Raw genomic sequence first — 24,122 nt, 5'->3', positions numbered from 1 at the left:
GTGAAATCTTCTTACATTAAATATTCCAAAAGATCGTTTGAATATATGTAAACTACTGATTTTTGTATGTTCAATTTGTACTTGGTAATCCAGTGGAGCTATCTTACTGTTTGTAGAAGCTATCAATATCTTGAATCTTAAAAAAAAAAAAGGAAAGAAAAAGAAAAAGAAAATCCATAAAAGTGACAAACCTCCAGTAAGATGAATCAAGGGGGAAAAGAGAGAAGATACAAATTACAAGTATCATGAACATGTGAAGTAACATCACCCCAGAGAACATTATAAATAACTTCAGGCTCATAATCTCTTGAAAGAAACTACCAAAGTGCACTCAGAAAGAAACAGATGACCTGAATAACCTTATATGTATTAATTAAAGAAACTGAACTGCAGATTAAAACCTCATGCACACAACATTAAAAACAAAACAAGAATCTCATTGGTAAATTTCACAAAATACTTACAGAGGCAACAATATCAATCCTACACAAATTTTTCCAAAATAGGGAAGAGAGAACTTGCCAACTCATTCTGAGGCCAGTATTACTCTGAAACAAAACCTGAAAAATGCACGAGGCAGGGAAGGTGGTACTCCAAATAAAAATTCACTGTGAACACAGGTTCAATCAATGTCCTAAACAAAAATTTAGTAAACAGAATTCAACAATGCACTGCAAAGGGGATTTATCTCAGGAATGCAGGGTTGGCTTACAATCAAAACCAATGTACTTCATTCAGCACACTAAAATACTTTTTTAAACTACATGATCATCCCTACATACAAACATACAAATAAAAAGCATTTGACCAAAGCTAATACCTATTCCAAAAATTCTAGAAAACTACAAATAGAAGGCAATATTTTCAATATAAGGGGCATGGGGCATCTAAAAGAAAACCACAACCAACGTCACATGTAAATGAAATATTGAATATTTTTATCCTAAAATTAGGAACAAGTCAGGGATACCTACCCATCATCAATACTTCCATTCAATAGCATACTAGAAGTTCTTACTGTTGTAATCAGCATACAAAACAGCGGGAAGGAGTGGGGGCAGGCAAAGAAAGTGAATAAGCAGAAGAAAATAATAACCCAGAAGAATCTCTAAAAAGATCCCATTTCAATTTCCAGTGGTTTGAGACATAACAGTGAAACTAGTTCCTTATAATATGTACTGAAACAACCCGCCATTCAACTTAATGTTAGTTGATTCAATTGTAAGGCAGCCCAGAGGTCTTATAACAATGAAGAATTTGTGGCAGCAGTCTTCATTCACCTCAGCAAAGTCAGGCTTCTCAATTCTATCAAATGATTTTTAATTATGTGACCCATGCACCTGGCATCTAGAACACCAGAATAGTATTTTCATTTAGCACATATTTTCAGCTAGCTCAATCTTGAATTACATATTATCTTCCATGTAAGAATCTATGACAGATTAAACTTCATAACCAATCATGTCTTTCAGTCTTTTACTTATATAACTGGCATAGTTCAGACTCTGAAGAGTGCTGTCTGTCCTGTTCTGACTAAAAAAGCTCTAATAATAAGCATTTTAGAATAAAAATTCAACAGTGGCTCTCAACATTAGTGTGCTTCAGAATCATCTCCAGGTCCTATTTTAGCACACTGCTGAGACAAACCACCAATTTCTGATTCAGCAGCTCTCAGATGGAACCAGACAATTTGTATTTCTAAAAGTTCCCATGTGAGGCTGCTGTGGGTTTGGAACTACACTTTGAGAACCACTAGCTTAACAAATCATTAGCTTAAGGCAGTGTGACTCACACTGTGGTCTTCTAGAATTACGAAAATTTAGAGTAAGCATTTAGAAAATTTCAAAGCAGTTTGACATTAATCTTGTCCATTGAAAGTGGTGATTTAAAAAGTTGTGGTCTTGTATTTAATACATTTTTTATTTAATTTTCTGGAAATGTATTTTTATTATACTTGACAAAAATATTAGTGAGCAGCAAGTTAAATGTGTTTTTAAAACTGATCTTTTAATACAGTTTGAGGAACATTTACTTGCCTACAAGAAGGTGCTTTTCATTAATTTCTCTAGTATTTTATTTATTTTTTATTATTCCTACAACTACTATTACTATTGTTATTATTTGGTACTGGGAACTGAATTCACGGGCTCTCTATTACTAAGCTACATCCCCTACTCTTTTGATTTTTGAGACAGGTTCTTGCTACGTTGCTCAGGCTGACCTTAAACTTGTGATCCTCCTGCCTCAGACTCTCAAGACACTGGAATTATAGGTATATACCACAACCATAGCTGACTTTTTCTAATATTTTAAATGCATACTACCTTTATAGTAACATTACGTATGTTTCATTAACTTTGCCTACCAAAGAAACACAGGCTTTTGCTAAAAAAAATCAATAAAATAAGCTGTCACAACATTATTTTCTGTTTTTCCTGTAAAGCTATATTTAAAGACATTTATCATCTAAAGAATTAAATGCCTATTTGCAATAAATTCCCTTTAGAATTTAATAACAAGGTAAAGATTTTTCTCTCCTGAAGAGAGTTGTGCTAAATTTTAAATGAGCTAGAACTAAATCTTTCATAGTTTCTCTGTCTTAAATGCCTATATGAAAAAAGAGGTATATGAAAAAGAGGTGGGGATGAAGGACTTTAAGGCACTAACATCTTAAACAGAAATGTAAAAGTGAAAGCAACTTCATTGTGCAGAAGTAGGCTGCCATAGCATTATAATTCTGAAATATTTGACTTACAAATCAACTTTTGGAAAGCTCAAATTATAAACTGCCCAACTCTAACTTGTTTCACTTGATAAAGTAACAAATGTTTACTCTTTGTTCCCTTATGCTACGTGATTAGAACCCCGATTGAAAGTGAGAATTTCCTAATGCTGATTAATAACATAATCTTTAATGCCACCAATTTAGAAAGGTGACACCAACAACAATGAAGCTTGATCTTAAATATCATTCAATAATAAAAATGAACACAGGAAATTCAAAACAATGAGCAAGTAATTGATATTTGTTTTCTTGTTTTGTTTTGTTTTGTTTTGTTTTGGCGGTGCTGGGGATTGAACCCAGAGCCTTGTGCTTACATGGCAAGCACTCTGATATTTGATTTTTAAAAGCATCACTTGACAGTCAATTTGCCTACTGGTTTGTAGAGTCATTTTTTAAATTATTTTTGCATTCCTTAAATACTAAAAACCCACACAGACCTATATATGAAAATAATCAAGAATTAGAACATTGGTTGTGAAAGAGACAGGTTAAGAACTTTAAAAAGAAAGGAAAAGGAGGTGGGGCATGGCTAGCAAATAAACTCATTCACCAGGGAAATTACATAGACAACAGGCAACTCTTACCCACAAGAAATTGTCTTGTCAGGTCAGAGAGCTCTACACTTCAGAAGCAATCCTCTTGAACTACCAAACCTCAAATAGGCAATAGTCAAAACACTTTAGTGCCTTAAGTAAATCACTATGAAGAGTGGATGGGGAAGACACACCACATTTGTCAGTATTATCTGTCATACTTCTAAAAACTATCCAGCAACTCCCAAATCCCATTTGAAATTTTCCACAGTAAACAGGTCAAAGCCCTCAGGTGTACTATAGCAGGAAAAAAAAAATTGAGAACTTCATCTCTCAACCAAGGTTCTTAAATTCCAATGATCATCTGAACAATCTAGGAATCTTTTTTGTTTTTAAAGGTACGTTTTGATTGGGATGGGATCTCAAGTTCAGCATTTTTTGAGGGGTGGAGGGACTATGGATTGAACCCAGGGGTGCTTAACCACTGAGCCACATTCCCAGGCCTTTTTATTTTGAGAGACAGTCTTAGTAAGTTGCTGAGGCTGGCTTTAAACTTGCAATCCTCCTTCCTCAGCCCCCTAAACTGCTGGGATTATAGGTATGTGCCACTGCGCCTGGCAAGGGTCAGCATTTTTATTAAGCTCCCAGGTGAACCCAATTCTGCAGACCAAATTTTGAACAGAATGGTCCTAAAACTATATAAACACCTTTTAAAAAGATATCTTTATGATACATCACTGTAGAAAATAGTCTGACAGTTTCTTAAAAAGTTAAACCTCTTTAATTGAGCTATCATATGATCAAGTCATTTCACCATCAGGAATTTATTTACCAAAAACGAATAAATGCAGATCTGATCAAAAAAATGCTCACAATAGAGCTGAGTGCAGTGGCGCACACCTGTAATCCCAGCAGCTCGAGAGGCTAAAACAAGAGGATCATGAATTCAAAGTCAGCCTCAGCAACTCACCAGGATCCTAAGCAACTCAGCGAGACCCTGTCTCTAAATAAAAGAAAAGAAAAGGGTTGGGGATATAATTCTATGGTTCATTAGCTTGATTGTGGTAAGGGTTTCATACATGTACTCATATGTCAATACTTAGCTAAATGAATATTTTAATGTGTATACTTTATGTGTTGGGTATATCTCAAATTTACTTTTAAACATATCTTTCAAATACCAAATTCTGACTAAAATAATGTCACTATGCATAATACAGAAGAGGTATAATTCTTTAAAAATTCTACATCTAATGGACCAGATAAGTTCTGATTCTTAAAAAATTCCATGTCTAATAAAGCAGATATGGTCTAATTTAGCCGAAAAGATGTCAAAGCTTAGAAGTCATTCCGCATGAAAGCAAATAAAACTGAAGACATTTTTTAAAAAGAATACCAAATAGGGTTTTCCAGGAAAGCTGAGATGGTTTAATATTATTATATTTATCAACAATGATTAGATCTAAGGGGGAAAATCATACAGCAAACATCCAGAGAACAAAAAGAGCATCTGAGATAATTCAACACTCATTCATGACAGATACACTAGACACTTTTTACTATGCATTTTATTACATGTAATACATATATGCATATGGAAAATATACTTTATAAATATGTATATTACTTGTTTTCTATATCTATAAATAATACAAAGTAATCTACATGTTATGTAATAAAAGGCATTCACATTAAATGTCTATTATCTCCAATACTTTTTAACATGGAATTCCAAGAATTAAAAAGGGAAACACACTTAAGAGCTGTTTTAGAGGTATTTAGAAAAGCAAAAGTAAACTATCTCTATTTGCAGATGATCTGGTGGCTAACAAACCTAAGAAAATCAATGCAAAAACAGTAAATTAGATAATTTAGTAAAGCTATAAGACAAAATTAACATAGAACTCAATAGCTTTCTTAAATATAAGCAATAACAACTTATAAAGAATGAGAGATGTCACTTACAAGAGCAACCAAATAGGTGAAACTTCTGAAATAAGCTTAACATAAAACACACAATCAATATAAGAAAAACACTCCTGAAAGATAAGTACACTTCAAATGAACAGACAAACCATGTTCTTGGATAGGAAATCAACATCATAAAGATGCCAACTCTCTACAAGTTAACTGATATATGTATAGTGAATCCCAATAAAAATATCAAATTATCTTGTGAAGTTAGACAAAATAATTATAAAGTTTATATGGAAAAAATATGTAAAAGCTGGGTACAGTGGTATACATTTATAATCCCAGCTACTTAGGAAGCTGAGGAAGAAGGATTGCCAAATTCAAGGCCAGCCTGGACAACTTGGTGAGACCCTGTTTCAAATTTTAAATAAATAAAAAGTGCTGGAGATGGAGTTCAGTGGCAGAGTATCTGCCTACCATGTCCAAGTCTCTAGGTTCAATCCCCAACACCCGCCCCCAAAAAAGAAAAAAAAAACAAAAACAAAAACCAAAAACAAAACAAAACAAACAAAAAAAAAACAGCACTTATTACTAGGGACTAAAAATTCTTTAGTATACATCAACATCCATTAATATAGAACTGATTATATTATACAGTAAGTTTGTATGCCTAATACTACTACTAATAGTAACAAATTAGAATCAATGCCTAGTTCACAAAAAAATTTTTTTGATGTCCACATCTATGCTTCAAATTCCCTTCTTTTCAAAAGCCACTATTTCTTCTTCCCTAGCTCCCTTCAAACTAATGATCCAAATGCAAGCTGCCATTCTCCTACACTTACCCACATCCCAGGCTACAGTGACATGGGCTAATCCAATAATTGATAAGATGACACAAACTGAGTCAGAGATTCTTTCCTCAAATTTTCCAATCTAAATAAACAGGTTAAAAACAATGTTCGTATATCTTTCTCTCTATCTCTCACCTATTCATGTAAGTACGTAGAAAAAAAAAGTCAAGGATATCCTGGCATGGGAGGGAATAGGAGAATCTATGCTTCTTCATATTTTTCCTGCATATTCTGATTCAACAATGTGCACATCAATCAATGTGATATATATAAAAATCAACAGAATGCACTAAAACCACATGATCATCTCAACAGATGCAGAAAAAGCTTTTGATAAAATTCAACATCTCTTCATGATAAATCTGCAGAACAAATTAGGTATAAAAGGAACAGAAAAAAGATCATATGTACATCAACAGCTAACACCATATTAAGTGAGGAAAAACTAAAGTTTTCTTTCTGAGATCCAGAACAAGACGAAGATAAACTAGTGCTGAAAGTCCTAGCCAGAGCAATCAGGTAAGGGCAAAATGAAGAGCATCTAAACTGGAAAAAAGGAAGTCAAATTGTGACTGTTTGCAGATGAAACACTCTTATTTACAGAGAACTCCACAGAATTCACTATAAAAACTGTTAGAATAAATGACTTCAGAAAAGTAGGATAAAAAAATGGAATAGTGTTCAGTCACAACAACAACAACAACAAAAAGAATAAAATCCTTTCACTGACAAGAGTATGGACAGCAATGTTCAATGAAGTAAGCTAGGCACAGAAAGACAAGTAACACATTATCTCACTCATGTGTTATCTAAAAAAAACTGGTCTCAAAATTGATGAGAATGGTAGTTACAAGGCTTGGAAAAGTAGGGAAGAGGGAGATGGGAACAGTTACAATCAGGAATAAGAAGTCTGGGTATGCTATTGCACAGTAGGATTATGGAAAACAATTACATATTGTGTAGGTCAAAATGCTAGAAGAAAGAATATTGAATGTTTTCATCACATTCAATAAATTTAAAAAATAGATGTTTGACGATAGATATGCTTAATTATTTAATGACTTGTGCTGTGGACTAAGCTAAGTGCTGGGGAGAAAATACTTATAAACTACACATTTACTCTCAACTGGGATGAGCTAATAAGCACATACTCTACAGCCTAGCTACATTTCCAGCCCCTTACCTGATGTAAACATTTCACAATGTACACAATTTACATTACACAACATATGAAAACATGATTCCCTCATTAATACGTAAATTTTTTGTTTCATGTATTAATCTAAATAAATAAACCATATTAAGTTAATATAACTAAGTGAAAGGGAATAAATTTAAGTTTTGCATACTCTATAAAAAAGAAAATTTCACATTTGATCTTTTGTGATGAGTTGCAATTAAAAAGTAGGTACCTTAAGAATAGTGCATAAAAATCACCTTAAGGCTACATATACTAAGCATAAATAAATTTCATGTATAAATTTGAGTCCTATCCCAAAGATAATCTCATTACAAGTATTCAAAAAAAAATCCAAAACATTTCTGATCTCATGAATGTTGGATAAGGCAAATTCAATCTGTATTCCTAAAACCAGAATTTAAAAAGTTAGACAATTTGGGGTTTCACTTCGCTAATTTACAGAGAAATTAACTATCTCAAAATAAGCTGTGGTGGTTGAGCACATTTCCAATGGTCATTCTGTTCCACTTTGCTGCCCAACAGAATGAGCACCTTCCTGTGCTGTGTTAATGTCCCAACAGTAGTCAGGCAACTTTTAATTATGTCAACATTTCTAAACATAATTCCACTGCAATACAGGAAAACATTATCTAAATTTACTTCAGTGCTTAAAAGGAATAATCTTCCTTATATCAACACATTTATATTCTTCAGTGACATGCTTCCATGTACAAATTCATAGATTATGTATTTCACATCAGTGTAACTCAATCTAAAGCTTTAAATAGCTCCTCAGACTGCTCAGAAAATTTAGGACTTTGTGATTCAAACATAATGAGAATTAACAATAAAAACAGTAGTCTACATTATCAATTAAAATGTGATTCTTAACTTCCTCTACATCATTTACTCCATGGTAAATGAATTCTCATGGTCACTTACTCTAGGCCTAATGATTCTTTGGGAGGCAGGAGGAAAACAAACATAAAACTATGGGAAGGAAAAAAGAGAGTGAAGAAAGGAGAAAGAAGCAGAGGAAGTTCACAAACCTCAGGAAGTCTAGTTAGGTGCCAAGGAACTCAGTTAAGAATCCCTGACTTACAGACTTCAAAGAAATCCCTTTATCTACAAAGTGTCTAAATTGTTGTTACTCTGTTATAATTCACTAAAATCACAGGGTCAGAAATCAGATTTCCAGTGTAGTCCTAACTACCTTTGTTTCTAGTCTTCTGCCACTGCCACCACAGAACACATCCAACCACAGTAACCTAATTACAAATATAATGATGTACCCAGCAAAAGCTAGCTCCCCATCATCAAAATTAAATCCTGTATCTCCCAAATATAGAAAGGGAAATACACTTTGTGTGTGTGTGTGTGTTTAGCATCACCATTTATAGTTTAAGAAATAATATACACATAAACATATGATGTTGAATTAATTACAGCAGTATTTTTCAATCTGTGAGATGAACCAATGAACTAATCAGGAAAACAATTTAATAACTCATGACCAAAATTATATTTAACAAACAAGAACTAAGAAGGGAAAAAATATGTAAGTTCAGCTGATTCTTATTACTTGCAAACTCCCATATTTGCAAATTTGCCTATTCGCTGCATTTTATTTTTAACACCAAAATTAATACAGCACTTTCAAAATCATTTGTAGACATGTGCAGAGCAGTGAAAAATTTGAGTCACCCAACACATATGTTCCCAACTAAGGTCAAACAGGGTGACACTCTTATTACAGATCTCACACTATAACAAATGTCCTTCTTACATTCTATTCAATGCAGGTTTTTCATATTTTTGTACTTTTTGTAATTGGTTTTACGGTCTAAAGGGGCCCCCAAATATAGTGAAGTGTAGTCTAGTGTTCCTAAGCACAGGAAGGCTATGATGAGTTACAATGCTGCTCTGGGTTCAATGGCAAAGAATCAGTGATATATATATTTAAATAGAAAAATGCATAAACCAAAAAGTTAGGTATTCATTAACTGAACCAAACCAGTGGCCTATAGGAACCTTACCATGTATGTCCTGTAAGAGTCATGGATCAGTATTCAATAATTCTATGCCCACAGTAACTTTACACAACATAATTTCCCCAAATACTGAAAATAAACTATATTAATATAGATATATGTGTGTGCCTGTAAAAGTGCACTTTATTTCAGTTATCCATACACAATGAGTCAGTTAAAAAAGTTTGAAAGTCAATTAGAGCTAAAGAAACCCTGAAAGAAGTGTCAAAATGTTAAGACAAAAGGCATAGATTATAAACACACACTTTTTTCTACCTAGACAAATCAATCTGCTCTACAAGAATCACCCTTAAATTATGACTTGATTGGTAATCTACACATAGACTTTAAAAAAGCATCCTAGATATTCTAATGTGTGGCTGAAAACTACTCTTCCATTTCTTAACGTGATGTTGGGTCCTAAGACAAGCGGCATCAGGATCACCTGGGAACATTTTAAAAATGCAAACTCTCAGGCCCCACACTAGACCTACTGAATCGAGACACCATAGGGTGAGACCCAGAGATCTGTTTTAACAAACCCTCCACAGGATTCTGATGCATACTAAATTTTGAGACCTGCTGGCCTAAATCATTTTACATTTCTTTTGGGGGTATTTTGAAACCCCTGATGAATTCTGCTAATAAAGCTAACACGTAACTCCTACTGACCAACCACCTACAATGTATAGGCAATCTTCTTCCAAGTATTTTACAAAAAGCAGACAAAATAAAACTGGTGCATTACTTGTACAATAATCTAGTAGTATTATTTCTTTATGACAATTTCTTCATAACAGTTTCTTTTCCTCAGAACTCTTTTAGTACACTCTTAATAATACACTTTTGCCTGTCCTGAGGGTGAATCTACATTAGACCACAAAAAAATGTTTCAACCTTCTAACAACTCTTAGGTATCACATACTTCCCTATATGAAAGTAATGACACCTGTCTAAAAAAAAAACGAGAAAAAACTCATGCAATTCAGACATAAAGAACAATAACTTCAAGAATAACATGTAACAATACCAGACCTTAAACTACACTACAGAGTAACAGCAACAAAAGTGGAATGGTATGGGCACCAACAGAGACATGTAGACCAATGGTACAAAACAGAAGACACAGAGACAAACCCACATAAAAACAGTTATCTCATACTAGACAAAGGTACCAAAAATATACACTGGAGAAAAGACAGCCTATTCAACAAATGGTGCTGGGAAAACTGTAAATTCATACGTAACAAAATTAAACCTCTATCTCTCACCCCGCACAAAAATCAACTCAAAGGGCTTCAAAGACTTAGGCACTAGAACAGAGACCCTGCACCTAATAGAAGAAAAAGTAGTCCCAAATCTTCACATGTCAGCTTAGGACCTGACTTCCTTAACAAGACTCCTAACACGCAAGAATAAAATTAAGAATAAATGAGACAAATTCGAACCAAAAAGCTTCTTTTCAGCAAAGGAAACAATAACATGAAGAGAGAGCCCACAGCATGGGAGAACATCTTTACCACATGCACCTCAGATAGAGCACTAATCTCCAAGATACATAAAGAACTCAAAAAACTGAACACCAGGGCTGGATATGACTCAGTTGGTAGAGTGCCTGCCTTGCAAGCACAAGGCCCTGGGTTCAATCCCCAGCACCGCAAAAAAAAAAAAAAAAAAAAAAAACTGAACACCAAAGAAACAAATAATTCAATCAATAAATGAGCTAAGGAACTGAACAGACTTCACAGAAGAAATACAATCAATCAACAAACATATCAAAAAATGTTGACCATCTCTAGCAATTAGAGAAATGCAAATCAAAACTACTCTAAGATTCCATCTCACTCCAGTCAGAATGGCAAGCATCAAGAACACAAACAATAGTAAGTGTTGGCAAGGATGTGGGGAAAAAGGCACACTCATACATTACTTGTGGGAATGTAAGTTGATGCAACCATTATGGAAAGCAGTATGAAGATTCCTCAGGAAACTTGGAATGGAATCACCATTTGACCCAGCTATCCCACTCCTCGGTTTATACCCAAAGGACTTAAAACCAGCATACTACAGTGACACTGCCACAACAATGTTCATAGCAGCTCAATTCACAACAGCTAAACTATGAAACCAACTTAGAGACCCTTCAACAGATGAATGGATAAATAAATTGTGGTACATATACACAATGGAAAATTACTCAGCCTTAAAGAAGAATGAAATTATGGCATCTGTAGATAAATGGATGGAGCTGGAGAATATCATGCTAAGTGAAATAAGTCAATCCCAAAAAGTCAAAGGACGAATGTTTTCTCTTGTAAGTGGATGCTGAGCCATAGTGGAGGCAGGGAAGAATGAAGGAACTTTGGATTATATAGAGGGGTGTAAGGGGAGGGAAGGGGCTGTGGGGATAGAAACGACAGTAGAATGAGAGACATTAATCCCTTATATACATGTATGATTACACTCCTGGTGTGACTCAGCACCATGTACAGCCAGAGGAATGAGAAATTATGTTCCATTTGTGTACAATGTGTCAAAATGCACTGTATGACATGTATGACTAACAAGAACAAATTTTTAAAAATGAAAAAAATTGTAAAAAAGAATGTGTAAAATATAATTCAATAATATAGTCAACTAGTTATTACTAGTGTGATTTCATTAATACTCCCATTCAAATCACGTCCCATGTGATATAAATTCCCATACTATCCATTTTATCTGCCATGTTAACACAATATACCTCACATGAAATTATCTGTATACAACTCTGCTCCCCTACAGGACTCTCAGTTGCCTGAAAACAGGTACCACACCTTACACTGAATGAATAAATATCAAAACAACTTCAGTGAAAGTTTGTGAGGGAGTCTATATGTTATTTTGGGGGGTAGGGGTACTGCGGGGTTGAACCCAGGGGTGCTTATTAACCACTGAGCCACATCCCCAGCCGTTTTTTATTTTTATTTTTTGAGACAGGGTCTTACTAAGTTGCTTAGGACCTCTCGCCAACTTGCTGAGGCTGACTTTGAACATGTGATCCTCCTGCCTCAGCCTCTTGAGCCTCTGGGATTACAGTGTGAGAGGCTGTCTATATGAAATATCTGGCTGATGCCTGAAAATAAGGCAGCTTTCTTCAATAGAGTATTCCCTATTGCTGCTCTTCTGATCCAAGTTGTTAATTAAGGACCATTAACAAATGTTAGAAGCCACAGTAGCACACACCTGTAATTCCAGGGACTCTGAAGACTGAGGCAGGATATTCACAAGTTTGAGGTCAGTCTTGGCAACTTAGCAAGACCTTGTCTCAAAATCAAAAAATAAAAAGGGCTAGGAGTGTACATCAATAGCAGAGAGACCCTGGGTCCAATCTCCAGTACCAGGGAAGAAAAAGAGTTAAGAGAAAATAAACTGACAAGCCACTTAATCATTAGTTAATCTGATTTTAACTTTTTAATACAGGAATATATACAAAAGTCCTATGCATAACACAAGGTTTTACTGACAATCAAATTCCCACACGGGAATGACAAGTTAAGGTTTGCTATCCAAACTCCAAACAATCCAACAAAAAGCTGTAATTTACCAGTTCTCAATTCCTTAGAGATTTTTAAATCAAAATTATCTGATTTTATGATTCTACTTTGGAAAAATTAACTTTGAGGTGACATATTATTCACTTGTAAAATGAGCACAAGAGAAACAGTTGGCTATTTTACCAAGTAAAAATCATCCATCTAGAAAATATTCTATAACACACATATTTTAACAATTAGATGTCTCTGCAGGGTCATGGATCTGAAGGACAGTTTATGTATATCCTTTTGAAATGTTAGTTAATAAAATAAAATTTTGTAATGTTTAGTGATGGTAATAAAATCTGCAACCTGCTTGTACATTTGGAGCCAGGATGACATAGAAATAAGATTGCCAATTGGGCCATGGAAATTCTCCTGAGGAATTCTGAACCTCAGATCTTAGATCTCCAAAACATCCACAAAAGAACTAAGGGGTCTGTGAACTTGAATGAGAAAAGTAATTTCTTTAATTCCCCTAACCTCTAATAAATTTAACATTTCCTTTGATTACTAATGTGGGCAACAAATCTGTAGTACTAGCAATACCTGTGACTGACTATACCAATAAAATCATAGATTGTATGTGGGGGGGGGATGATATACTGAGGATTGAACCAGGAGTGCTTATCCACTGAACCACATTCCCAACACTTTTTTATTTTGAGACAGTTTAGTTAAGTTGCTTAGGGCCTCACTAAATTGCTGAGGCTTGTCTTTGAATTTGCAATCCTCCTGGCTTAGCTTCCCAAATCACTGGGATTACAGGTGTGCACCACCACATCCAGCAAAATCATAGATCTTTTCATGTCATGTTACAGTGGTTGCCATTTATAAAAATATTTACACTCATCACTATTTCAAAATTAAGATAATCAGATCCAATTTTACATCTTTTTTCTAATGTGTTAATATTTAGCAGGGTATAGTGGCATAAACTTGTCATCCCAGCTATTCGGGAAGCTAAGGTTTGAGCAATTTAGTGAGATCCTGTCTAAAAACAAAAGGTAAAAAGGGCTGGGAACAAAGGTTCAAACCCTAAGATCAGAAAAAACAAACAACCCCTCCAGTTTAGTGTTCTGATAACATCATGTATTTGAACATAATTGGTTTATCTGATATTATGCACTTATGTTATCAATCTGAGGAGTTTCATCAGACTGCCAAGAATCCATGGTACACACACACAAAAAAAGTTTAGAAGTCCTAGATAATGGTTCCCAAATCAGGTGCAATACGCCTCTCCATTTGGAAATTGAGGAGGACAAATTTTTTAATTATCTGATCTGAAATGTTACCAGAAATTAATGGACAACAGATAAATGTAAAAAAGTTCCAGTTTTGTCTGCAACAGTCCTAATATCACCAACTACAAATTGAATGCTAATAATATTCCAGTTGAAAAACATGAAAGCAATCAATATGTGACATTACTACCCTCCTCAGTATTATACTTTCCAAAGTCTCCAAACATAATTCATCCCAAAGTTCAGTGGTATATTAGAAAACCTCTCTTTATTCACTTCTCTAATGTACACCACCCACTCTAGAGACTTTCATCAATAAAAATCTATTTTTTCTCTATGACTAAGTAACTTAACTTAAAAAAAAAATCAAATCTGAGAAACAAATACAATATTTTACTGTCATTTATTCAGTACTCAATTATTACAAGAATTAGTGGAAGATCTCATTCTCTTATCCACTAATTTTCAAGATCTTTAATTTTTTTTAACCAACTTAATTATTAACTGCTCTGCCACAGAACAGAGAGAGGAGGAGGAAAATACACATATTAGTTTGCTAATGCTTTACAGCTATAAAAATACATTTAATTGGCAGGAGAAAAAAACGTGAAACTATATCAAAGAATAAAGTACAAGGATGCTCTACATATTTAACTTTTCAAACTCCTTTACATTTATTATTCTCTGTAACTGAAAATTGTTGAAGAGAAAACAGCAGTTATCATTAAGTGGCACACAAGGTTCACTAAAGTATTTACAAAAAATCTTTAAATCTTTTATCTCAAAAACTACCCTTTGAGATACTTCTCATTTTTCTTGCCCAAAGGAAAAGTGGTAGAGGCCAGAATTGGAACCTAAGTTACAGTTTCAAAATTCCAACTTTCTCAAATGGGAAGAGGAGGAGCAGGAGGAAGAGAAAGAGGAGGGAAAAGAAAAAGGAAGGAAAAAAAGGTTGAGAAGTAAGAGAGCTAGTAGGCAGGAGACAGGTAGACTCTTCTACTCTGCTGCACTCCTCTGACTTTACAACATATAAGCGGACAGGAAAAAAAGAAACTCAAAAAAGCAGATAAATAAAAGGAAATAGTGCAGAAGAGAATCTGGAAGTGACTGACATTATCCTTCATAATATTAAGTCTACAAGGCACAGCCCTGAGCAATGAAGTAGGCAAATTTGATATTATACTCCATTAATATAGAATAGACAAGACACACAATTCTTTTTATCTTACATGATTCATTTTAAGATAAAATCAATCATGATAGACTTTTTGTTATCTACACTGGTCTCTTTTGTGGTTTATTTCTATCAGCCTTTCCTCCTACTACCATTTCTCCAATTCAATTCTACTTATAACTCAATGAAAATGTAAAGTTGTATGTTTAACCAAACAACATAACAACATAACAGTTTGATATAACCAAACTCAATTCAAGTGGTCAGCCTCATGGTTAATGCCTATGTTAATAAACTTTCCAACATGTACATCAGAAAGTGACAGAAGTGTGTGGGTAGCTATCCTGCTTGCCTTAGGTACCTAAACAAAAACAAATAAGCCGGGCATGCTGACCCACATCTGTAACTCCAGAGGCTCAGGAGGCTGAGACAGGAGGATCACAAGTTCAAGGCCAGCCTCAACAACTTAACAAAGTCCTAAGTAATTTAGTGAGACCCTGTCTCAAAAACAAACAAACAAACAAACAAAAAACGGGGGGAGGGGGGAACAGATGTGGCTCAGTAGTAAAAGTGCTCCTGGGTTCAATCCCTAGTAGTAATAATAATAATGTTCTGAAAGCATTAGTCTAGTTGGGAGAATAAGTGCATGTTCTCTCTCTCTCTCTTTCCCAGACATACATACACATATTCTCTCATACATAACTCTCACATGCACATTCTTACACACAGACTCAAGTAAAACAAATGAACTATTTAAAAACACTAAAAATACTACCAAAATTCTGAACACATAACAGCAATAAGAGTGGTAAAGTTGGTGAAAGAAAATAAAAATTGCAGTAACAATAATCTTCAAATTATATACAGAGTGGATTGCTCTACTGATTTCCAGGAAAAACTAGTATCAAATGATCCATAAATGTAATTGACTCTCATTTTTAAAAAAATCCCAAGCCAAGATGATGGGTGCTAAGGAGTTATACCATATACATTAGTATTTTCCTAATATTTAGTGTCACATCAGAATTAATATTTTTCTTAATACTTTAGTGTCACTTTGGTAAGTTCTTTTCATCTAATTAAGTCTGGACAACATGCCCAGTAGATAGACATATGAATTCATAGATGCAAGTAATTTTTAAAACAAAGGTAATAAAGATCATTCAGTCCAGTTCTATTTCAGAAATGAGGAAACTAAGGGTCTACAGAGTTCAATAATTTCTTCAAGGCCATGCAAAACTTGTCCCTTATGACAAAAATACTAAGTGTGAAGGATTTGCTTTCTTTAAAAGCACTTTGAAGATTTATTTTCTAGTCCTTAATTCAAATTTTATTTAAAAATGTAATACCAACAAAATATTCTAATCTAATTAAAGCACCTTGCCAACTTATGGTTTTAAAAACGAAGAATACTAATTCACCTTGGGACAAACCATGAATTAAAACAACTTCCTAAGTTTGTGATCATGTTATATACCCATCAGTAGCAGACCACTCAGGTCAGTTCTCCAATTAGAGCCAGATACCTGATGCAATCCAGACCAATAATGCTCTCCATCTCAAGAATCTGGAATATTGAATGAAGAGAAATATAACAATGATGATAGTAGTAACTGCTAATATTTACTGAATGCTTACTGCAGGCCAGAAACTGTTCCAAGCACACTATAATTCATCCTCTCAATAACCCCATGGGATTTTATAAATTACATTAATCTGTCCAAGGACTCAAATCTACATAGTATGGCTCCAGAACACATGCAGTTAAATATCCTACACTTTTTTCTCAAAAGATTGGGAACTGTTAAGAGTTCAATAATATTAATATCGCTTGCTATTGAGGGGCCTAGAGCTGCTGAGTTTCTGGCCTTCTGACTTATGATTGTGACAACTCCCAGGTTCCTTAAAATAACCAGACTTGGTTTCTGTTACTTGAAAGCATCCTAATCATGCCATCCATCAAATATTTGTAGGGCCTTATTTTGGGAAAACTGAGAGATGAAATCTAACCTTACACCACAGATAAATCATTCCTTTATATTTTTCAAAGATGTGGATACATCAACTTCTTTCATTCTATCATTCCCTTAAGGGAATTACTTTAGTGACTCCACTGTGCCTATAATAAAAGGTAGAACAGTAAAGCTACAATGGATCTTAGATATAATCTATTTTCAAGACACCCATTACACAAATGAAGCAGTACAACAATGAAATTCCGAGCCCTGGAGTCAATCGGTCATGGGGCCTGAGTTCTAATCCAGACTCTATCGAGTTATCTTTAGCTAGGTTATCTTACACGCTTTACTTAATTTCTAAAACCTCAATGTCTATCTCTAGAAAACAGATAACAGCACTTACACATCTTATTGTTGTGATGGACTCTAAACCATCTCAACCGTTTACTGAATTTAACAAAGCACGACCAAACACACTAACACACTCAAAAAATGTTATTTGTGATGATCCTGATGAACAACCTAAGGTTCAGGGAAGATAGGCAACTTTGCAAATTATATGGCTACTTAATAACAAAACCAAAATTAGAAACAGTGATTCCAAATTTGCACCTCAAAAGATCTTTCATTTACAACACTCTACCAACTACTGGGACTAACATTCAAAACTCTCAATAGGTTGGTTTAATTTCATATTTTTTAAACCTAGTCTCCATGTCAATTTTTATTCACTTATTCATCAAATATTTACTGAGGGCTTTCTTATATTTTAAATAGCTTCCAGTACCAATGATGTAGAAGGGAACAAAGGAAGAGAAAAAAGAAAAAAGATGTCTGAACATCCAAGTGTGAAAAAAAAACAAAACATTAACAGTGCTACCTTTCTAAGGTTTAGATCAGCAGCAGAAGGAAAAGCAAGCAAAGATAGAAAACATGGAAGAACCTTTCTGAGTCTACCTAACATTCACAGAATATGTTTTAAATACTCCTTTACTCAAATATTTGTTTCAACATAAAAACCGGAATTGGTTATCTTTCTCCATGAAGCCTGCTTTCTACATTCAGTAAGCTGCCTCTCACTCTATTCAACTACACTGACATTTAACTTTATCTAACATCCTTTTGATGTCTGTCAGGGTGATTTAACCCAGTAGGTTTTGCTAATTTTCCAGAAACTATACATGTTTCTTAATGTCTCACACTCCATGAAATCAAGGTCTACAGTTTCTTTTAGTCCTAACATGTCAATACAAACTCACACAAACTTTTTGATATAAAACCCCTTTTAAACAGTTACCCAATGTTATTTAGATAATGCCTGGCATAGTTAACACCTGACATGTCTTTTGCTTTTGTTGAATGAAATGTTTCATGTTTTTACAATGTCGATTTACAAAACTGTACTTTGTATCTTCTGCAGAATCTATTATGAAACATAAAATACATTAGTGCCAAGTTGTCACTGAAATGACAATTCAAATCAGTCATGATCTTTTTCTTTAAAAATAAGCAGAATCATGGTTCATGTAGACTTTGCTCAAGCAGGTATGAGGAAATATCTCAAGTCTACATATATCTGCGAGAGAGTTAATTAACAGGATAAAGACTAACACTGCAGCCATACCTATGAATAAAAGGAATTTTACATGTAACAGGAGAAAAATCTAAATAATAAAATGTATAGTTTCCTGCAAATTTCTTAAATGCATAAGATAACTTAAACATTCAATGATAATAGCAAATATGTGGAGAAGCAAAGTTAATGAACTACTCAAAAAAAGAAAAAGAAAACCGGAAAAGCAAAGAGCAAAGCCAGGGCTGGGGATATAGTTCAGTGGTAGAGACCATGCATAGTGTGCACACAAGCACAAGGTTCAGGGTTTGATTCCTCTGCACCACAGAAGAAAACCAATGCAAAGTCAGAATTAAGTGTTGAAAATTATACCATATAATGTAATAGTCTGATCAAATCAATATCAATTTTTAAAGTTCTCAGAACTATAAAAAATATTATTTACAAAACTGTAATGAACAATAACTCAGAAGATAACCCTGGGTTCTGTAAGAATCCTGAATATAAGGAATGGGTGATTATGACAGTAGGGTTTTGTGATATCAAAAGCAAGGGCTTAAATTCTAGCCCTGCCCATTACTAGCAATAAGACCTTTCAATTTCTTCACCTATAACATAGAAAACTACTGCACCTCAAAGGGCTGTTACTAGGATTAAATGATAAAACTGAAAACAATTCAAATATCCAACAACAGATGGATGGATATAGTATATCAATTCAATGGAATACTATACAGCAATAAAAAGGAATGCACACAAGGACGAATATTAAATGCAACACATTAAGCAAAACAAGCCTACAAATATGTACACCTCTATATAGTTCTACAAAAGGTAAAACTAATCTACAATGAAAGAAAAAAAATCAGTGATTGCTGGGAAGTAGGGAGTGGAGAAGGACTAGCTACAAAGGAGTACAAGAAAATTTTTACCAGTGTTGGAAAGTTCCATATTTTGTTTCCAAGGGTATATACGTTTGTCAAAAATCATCACACTCTACTGTGTAAATGGGTACATGCCATTATATATAAAATTACACCTCAAAAAAAGTTCATTTTAAAAAGGATTAAAAGAAATATATGTAAAGTCTTTGCACAGTATTTGGAACATAAAATAACTACCACCATACAATACTCATGAAGTGGTAAAAGAACTACTGATCATCTGATTTTTATGGTTTAGAGTCTAAATAAACACACAGTTACCATATTTGACCTAGACCAAGTGCCATGAAGAGTACTACGAAGTTACAGAAGGATATCAATTGGCAGATCCTAGGCAAATAATGAAAAGGGGATGGGGATGTGTCTCGGTGGTATAACATGCACAAGTTCCTGGGTTCCATCCCTAGCATGGGGTGGGGGGTGGCGCAAGTGGTAAGAGAATGATAAGTTCAGCAATACAAGCAGCAATGCCACCAAAGCTAAAAGATACCTAAATTACCATATTTAGACACTGTCTGACTATAACTCAAAATCGATCAATGGCTATATAAACAAGTCCAATGATAGTCCATAAAGATGAGACAGTCCTTAATTTTATGGGGAAGGGAAATGAAAGGGTCGTAGAAAGGGGGAAGTCAACCATGAAGTCTTCAAAATGAAGTTATGGATTTTGCCAACCAAACAGGAAGACAGTTTAGAAATACCAATCAACAACTATAAATCTGTAAGTCAAGAGTTTTTTTTGTTGTTGTTAATTTTGCGGTGCTAGGATTAAACCCAGGGCCTTGTGCTTGCAAGGCAAACACTCTACCAACTGTGCTATATCCCCAGTCCCTTTGTTTTTGTTTTTGTTTTTAGTAAGTCATGATTTAAGAAAAAAAAAAAAAAATAGTAATGAAGATAACCACTTAAGACACCTAAACACTGGAATGTGAACTGAAACACAATTTAAGTGAAACATCCTTGGAACTTGTATTTTACTACTGCTTAGAACTGTTTTATTAAGGCAGAACTTTTTTTTTTCTTTAAATACTACACTGTTTAAAAACAATTTCTGAAAATACATGACTAGGGGAACTGAATTGGCTGTAAAAATGAAAACTCAAGTATTCTTATTTTTTTAAAACAGTGTACATGCTATTTAAAAAAAAAAAAAAAAAAGCAAAGAAAAACACCCTAACAGGACATTCTAGTAAGCAAGACTTTAGACTGTAAATTTTATCCATTAGGGTTTATTTTAACAACCTCCATCTGTGCCTGGCATGGTAGCATAGGCCCGTAATCCCAGTGACTCAGAAGGCTGAGGCAGGAGAATCACAGGTTCCAGGCCAGCCTTTGCAACTTAGAGAGATCCAGTCTCAAAAGTAAAAAATAAGAAGGGTTGGGGATATAGCAGAAGGTGGAGTGCTCCTGGATTCCAAGCCCAGTAAAGGAGGGAGAGGGGGCTCCATTTGTGATATTAAAAAGACAGAAACAACAGAATAAAGAGTTACCAATTCTGGGCTTTGACTTTAGTTCTATAAAAATCGAATTTTTTTTTTTCTTGCTTAAAATTGGGCAGGTGAAGCAGGCCAGAAAACAGAGCCCAACTTTGGCACTCATGTTCCAGATGGAAAATCACAAGTTTTACTTGGAAAATTAATAGTATAAAATTATGACAGAAGCACTTGTTTACAATACAACATAAAACTAATCTAAAATTTCCCCCTAAACCATAAACATGTAGTAAACTAAGGACCAAGTGTTACAGAGCTGAGTGCAAAAAGTAAAAATAATATATATTCCAGGAGTTAAATGTTCATTCTAGAACGGGTGTCCTAACTCAGTTCTAAAATAATAGGATCCAAGTAATTAGATACACTGACTTTTAAGACTTGTACGTCACCTTTCTTTTTGGGGTCAAAACCCATAACAGATTTCCAAAGTTATGTTTCTTAAAAGTTCAATCAATTCTCATACATACTATTAACATTCTTTTAAAATTATTCTTTTCATGGAAAACTAAAGTTAAAAACAAATTTTGTAAAACAAAAATAAAAAATTCTCATACGCAAGTCAGCTCTTAGCACAAATGCTGGGTTTTCACCTTATTTTAAATGAATATTCATCCTGATGCAATGGTTATATTTATCTTCTGAAAATGTTAAGTCTTTCAAGTAACTAAACACCAAAAAGAAATGTGATTAAATCACAGCAGAAAGTAGTAATAACAGGGTAACACAATGAGGTCAGAACTCGAGCAGCCAATGAAAGGCATACGTGCATTCCCTGCAATATTAATAGTCAAAAGAGAAAACCAATCACGGAAACCTCGATCTTTCTTTTGACAGTCACAGAAGCAAGTGAACCAATCCACACACACCCGAAGTTGACAATAAGGCGGGACCATAGGTTCATTGAAGAAATTCTTGAGGGTGCAGTTACTATGAACTTCGCATCCAAGTAACACCACCACTCCGGTCATAAACACTCTTTGCCAAGTCAAATGAAATTCAATCTTATGCAAAATTTAACCCGTGCAAGGGGCATTTTTGCCAAAAGGCACTGTTATCGAAAATACAACTGTCAATCTGGATGTACTAGGTCCTCCACTTCTAAAAAGACCACCTTCCAATGGCAAATGTCAGGGACGCCGCCCAGAGAAGCGCTGCGCGGGCGGCTAGTGCCGGCATCTCGGTTTCCTTATAACGCTGCGCACTGAGAGCCCGCCCGCAGTCCGCGTACGGCTCAGACCGGTCTCTAAAACCACGTCCCACTCCGCAGTTGAGGCCCCCGGCGTAGTGCTGCACTGCCCCAAGCCGCTAAACCATCTCGGGCGGGGGAATCAGGATTAGTACCTTGCTGCAAAGATGTTTGCTTTGAAAACGCTTTACTTTCCTTAAGTCCCTGCACACAGAACCCGAAGCAAAACCAAATTTTCAAAGGAAAGAAAAATATTTCCTGATCAAATGTTCTCTCGCCATTAATTAACTCTGAACAGGGGGGAAAAAAAAAAAAAAAAAAAAGGTAAACAGAGGCTGTACGCCAAGTGCGGCCAGCGTATCCCTTGCGCCATTCCCGGCCGCCGCTTACGGCAAGGCCCCCTTACGGCAGCGTAAGCGGCGCTGCGAGCTAATCACAACACTGGGACGCAACAACATGGCGGCCGCGGGCGGGCGCTGCGCCGGCCGAGAGTTTACGCTACTCCGCCAGCGTAGGGTCCCATGCATTGGAGCGGCAGCGGCGCCCTCCAGCGAGCGTAAAGCGCTCTGTGAATGGCAAGGCCCGACTGACAAAGGGGAGGGGGGAGGAGGGAAGGGGGGGTAATAAACACTCGAGTCCCTACCGATTCCTCCTCCTTCTCCATCCCGGTGGGCATCTGGGGCACGGCCCGGTTGATGGAGACGCAGTCGTTGAGATCAGGCATGTCCTTGCCGCGGTAGATGGGCAGCGGTTTGGCGGCGTCCAGCGCCCGCGCTCGGAAGGAGAGTTTACTCATTGTCTCCCCGCCTTACAGGAACAGCCCGGGCGGCGGCGGCGGGGCGGGCGGGGAGGGGGGGAGGACTCCCGCCGCCTCCTCCACCTCCTTCCTCAGTGCAGCGCGGCCGGCCCGCTCCTCCTCCTCCTCCTCACTACCCCCGGCCACAGCATGGGCGCCCACCCCGCCCGAAAACAGCCCCCCGCCGCCCGCGGCCGCTTCCACACACTAGATCCGCCGCTCGCCCGCCCGATCCGCTCCCTGCGCCATGGCCAACATGGCGGACATTACCACAGCGGCGGCGAGCGATCCCGGCAGCCCGCGCGAGAGCGCGCCCCCGCCGCGGGGACGCGCCTCGCCCTCTCCCTCCCTCCCTCCTTCCTCTCCTTTCCCCTCCCTTGCCTGCCCACCCACTCTCTCCGCTGCGCTGCCGGCCGGCAGGAGCGTGCTCGGCCTCGGGACTCTAAGGGAAGAGCGGGTGGCGGTGGCGGCCCCTCCGCTTGCGGGCCGGCGCTCTTGCGGTGTGGCAGGTGCCAGGTGCGCAAGTTCCCCGCGGCCCCGAACGTGTGCTTCTGCCTTCGCGGCCGGGTCACCCGATGGGTGCCCCAGAGGAAGGCGCCGGGCAAAAGACGGCAGCGCTGAGCCGCTCCTGTGAGCCTAAGTCTGTGAGCGGGAAAGGACACTGTCCACCGGAGACCCACAGCCGCCTCCCGAGCCTGTGCTTATAAAGCGCTTATTTCCAGGGTTCCCAGAGCATCTCCAGTTCGCGCATCCCTGGAAGATGCGAAAGATTCATTCCGTCTGCACACTCAGGGGCGCAGCCCTGCCGGGTCTCGCCTGCCGCGAAAACGTTCAGCAGTCCCAGCCCTCTTCCCCGCATTCTAGGTTAAGTACCTGT

The 24,122-nt window shown here is 36.5% G+C and overlaps 1 protein-coding gene across 2 annotated transcripts in view; it reads right to left on the bottom strand.

Moving 5' to 3' along the window:
* EPC2 (enhancer of polycomb homolog 2) overlaps positions 1–23,533 on the bottom strand; it is a 133,711-nt gene extending 110,178 nt beyond the window's left edge. Inside the window, exon 1 of one of the 2 annotated variants that reach the window (XM_079132472.1) lies at positions 23,093–23,533. In XM_079132472.1, coding sequence (XP_078988598.1) covers positions 23,093–23,245 — 153 coding nt within the window. In that variant the 5' untranslated portion in view covers positions 23,246–23,533. The remainder of the gene's footprint in view (positions 1–23,092) is intronic. The other variant, XM_079132471.1, reaches the window with a different exon arrangement.
* Between the last annotated feature and the right edge of the window lie 589 nt (positions 23,534–24,122).

Source organism: Sciurus vulgaris (genome assembly GCF_902686455.1).
Source record: "Sciurus vulgaris genome assembly, chromosome: 3".
In the NCBI taxonomy this organism is placed as follows: Eukaryota; Metazoa; Chordata; class Mammalia; order Rodentia; family Sciuridae; genus Sciurus; species Sciurus vulgaris.
This window is presented reverse-complemented; position numbering and strand designations above follow the sequence as displayed.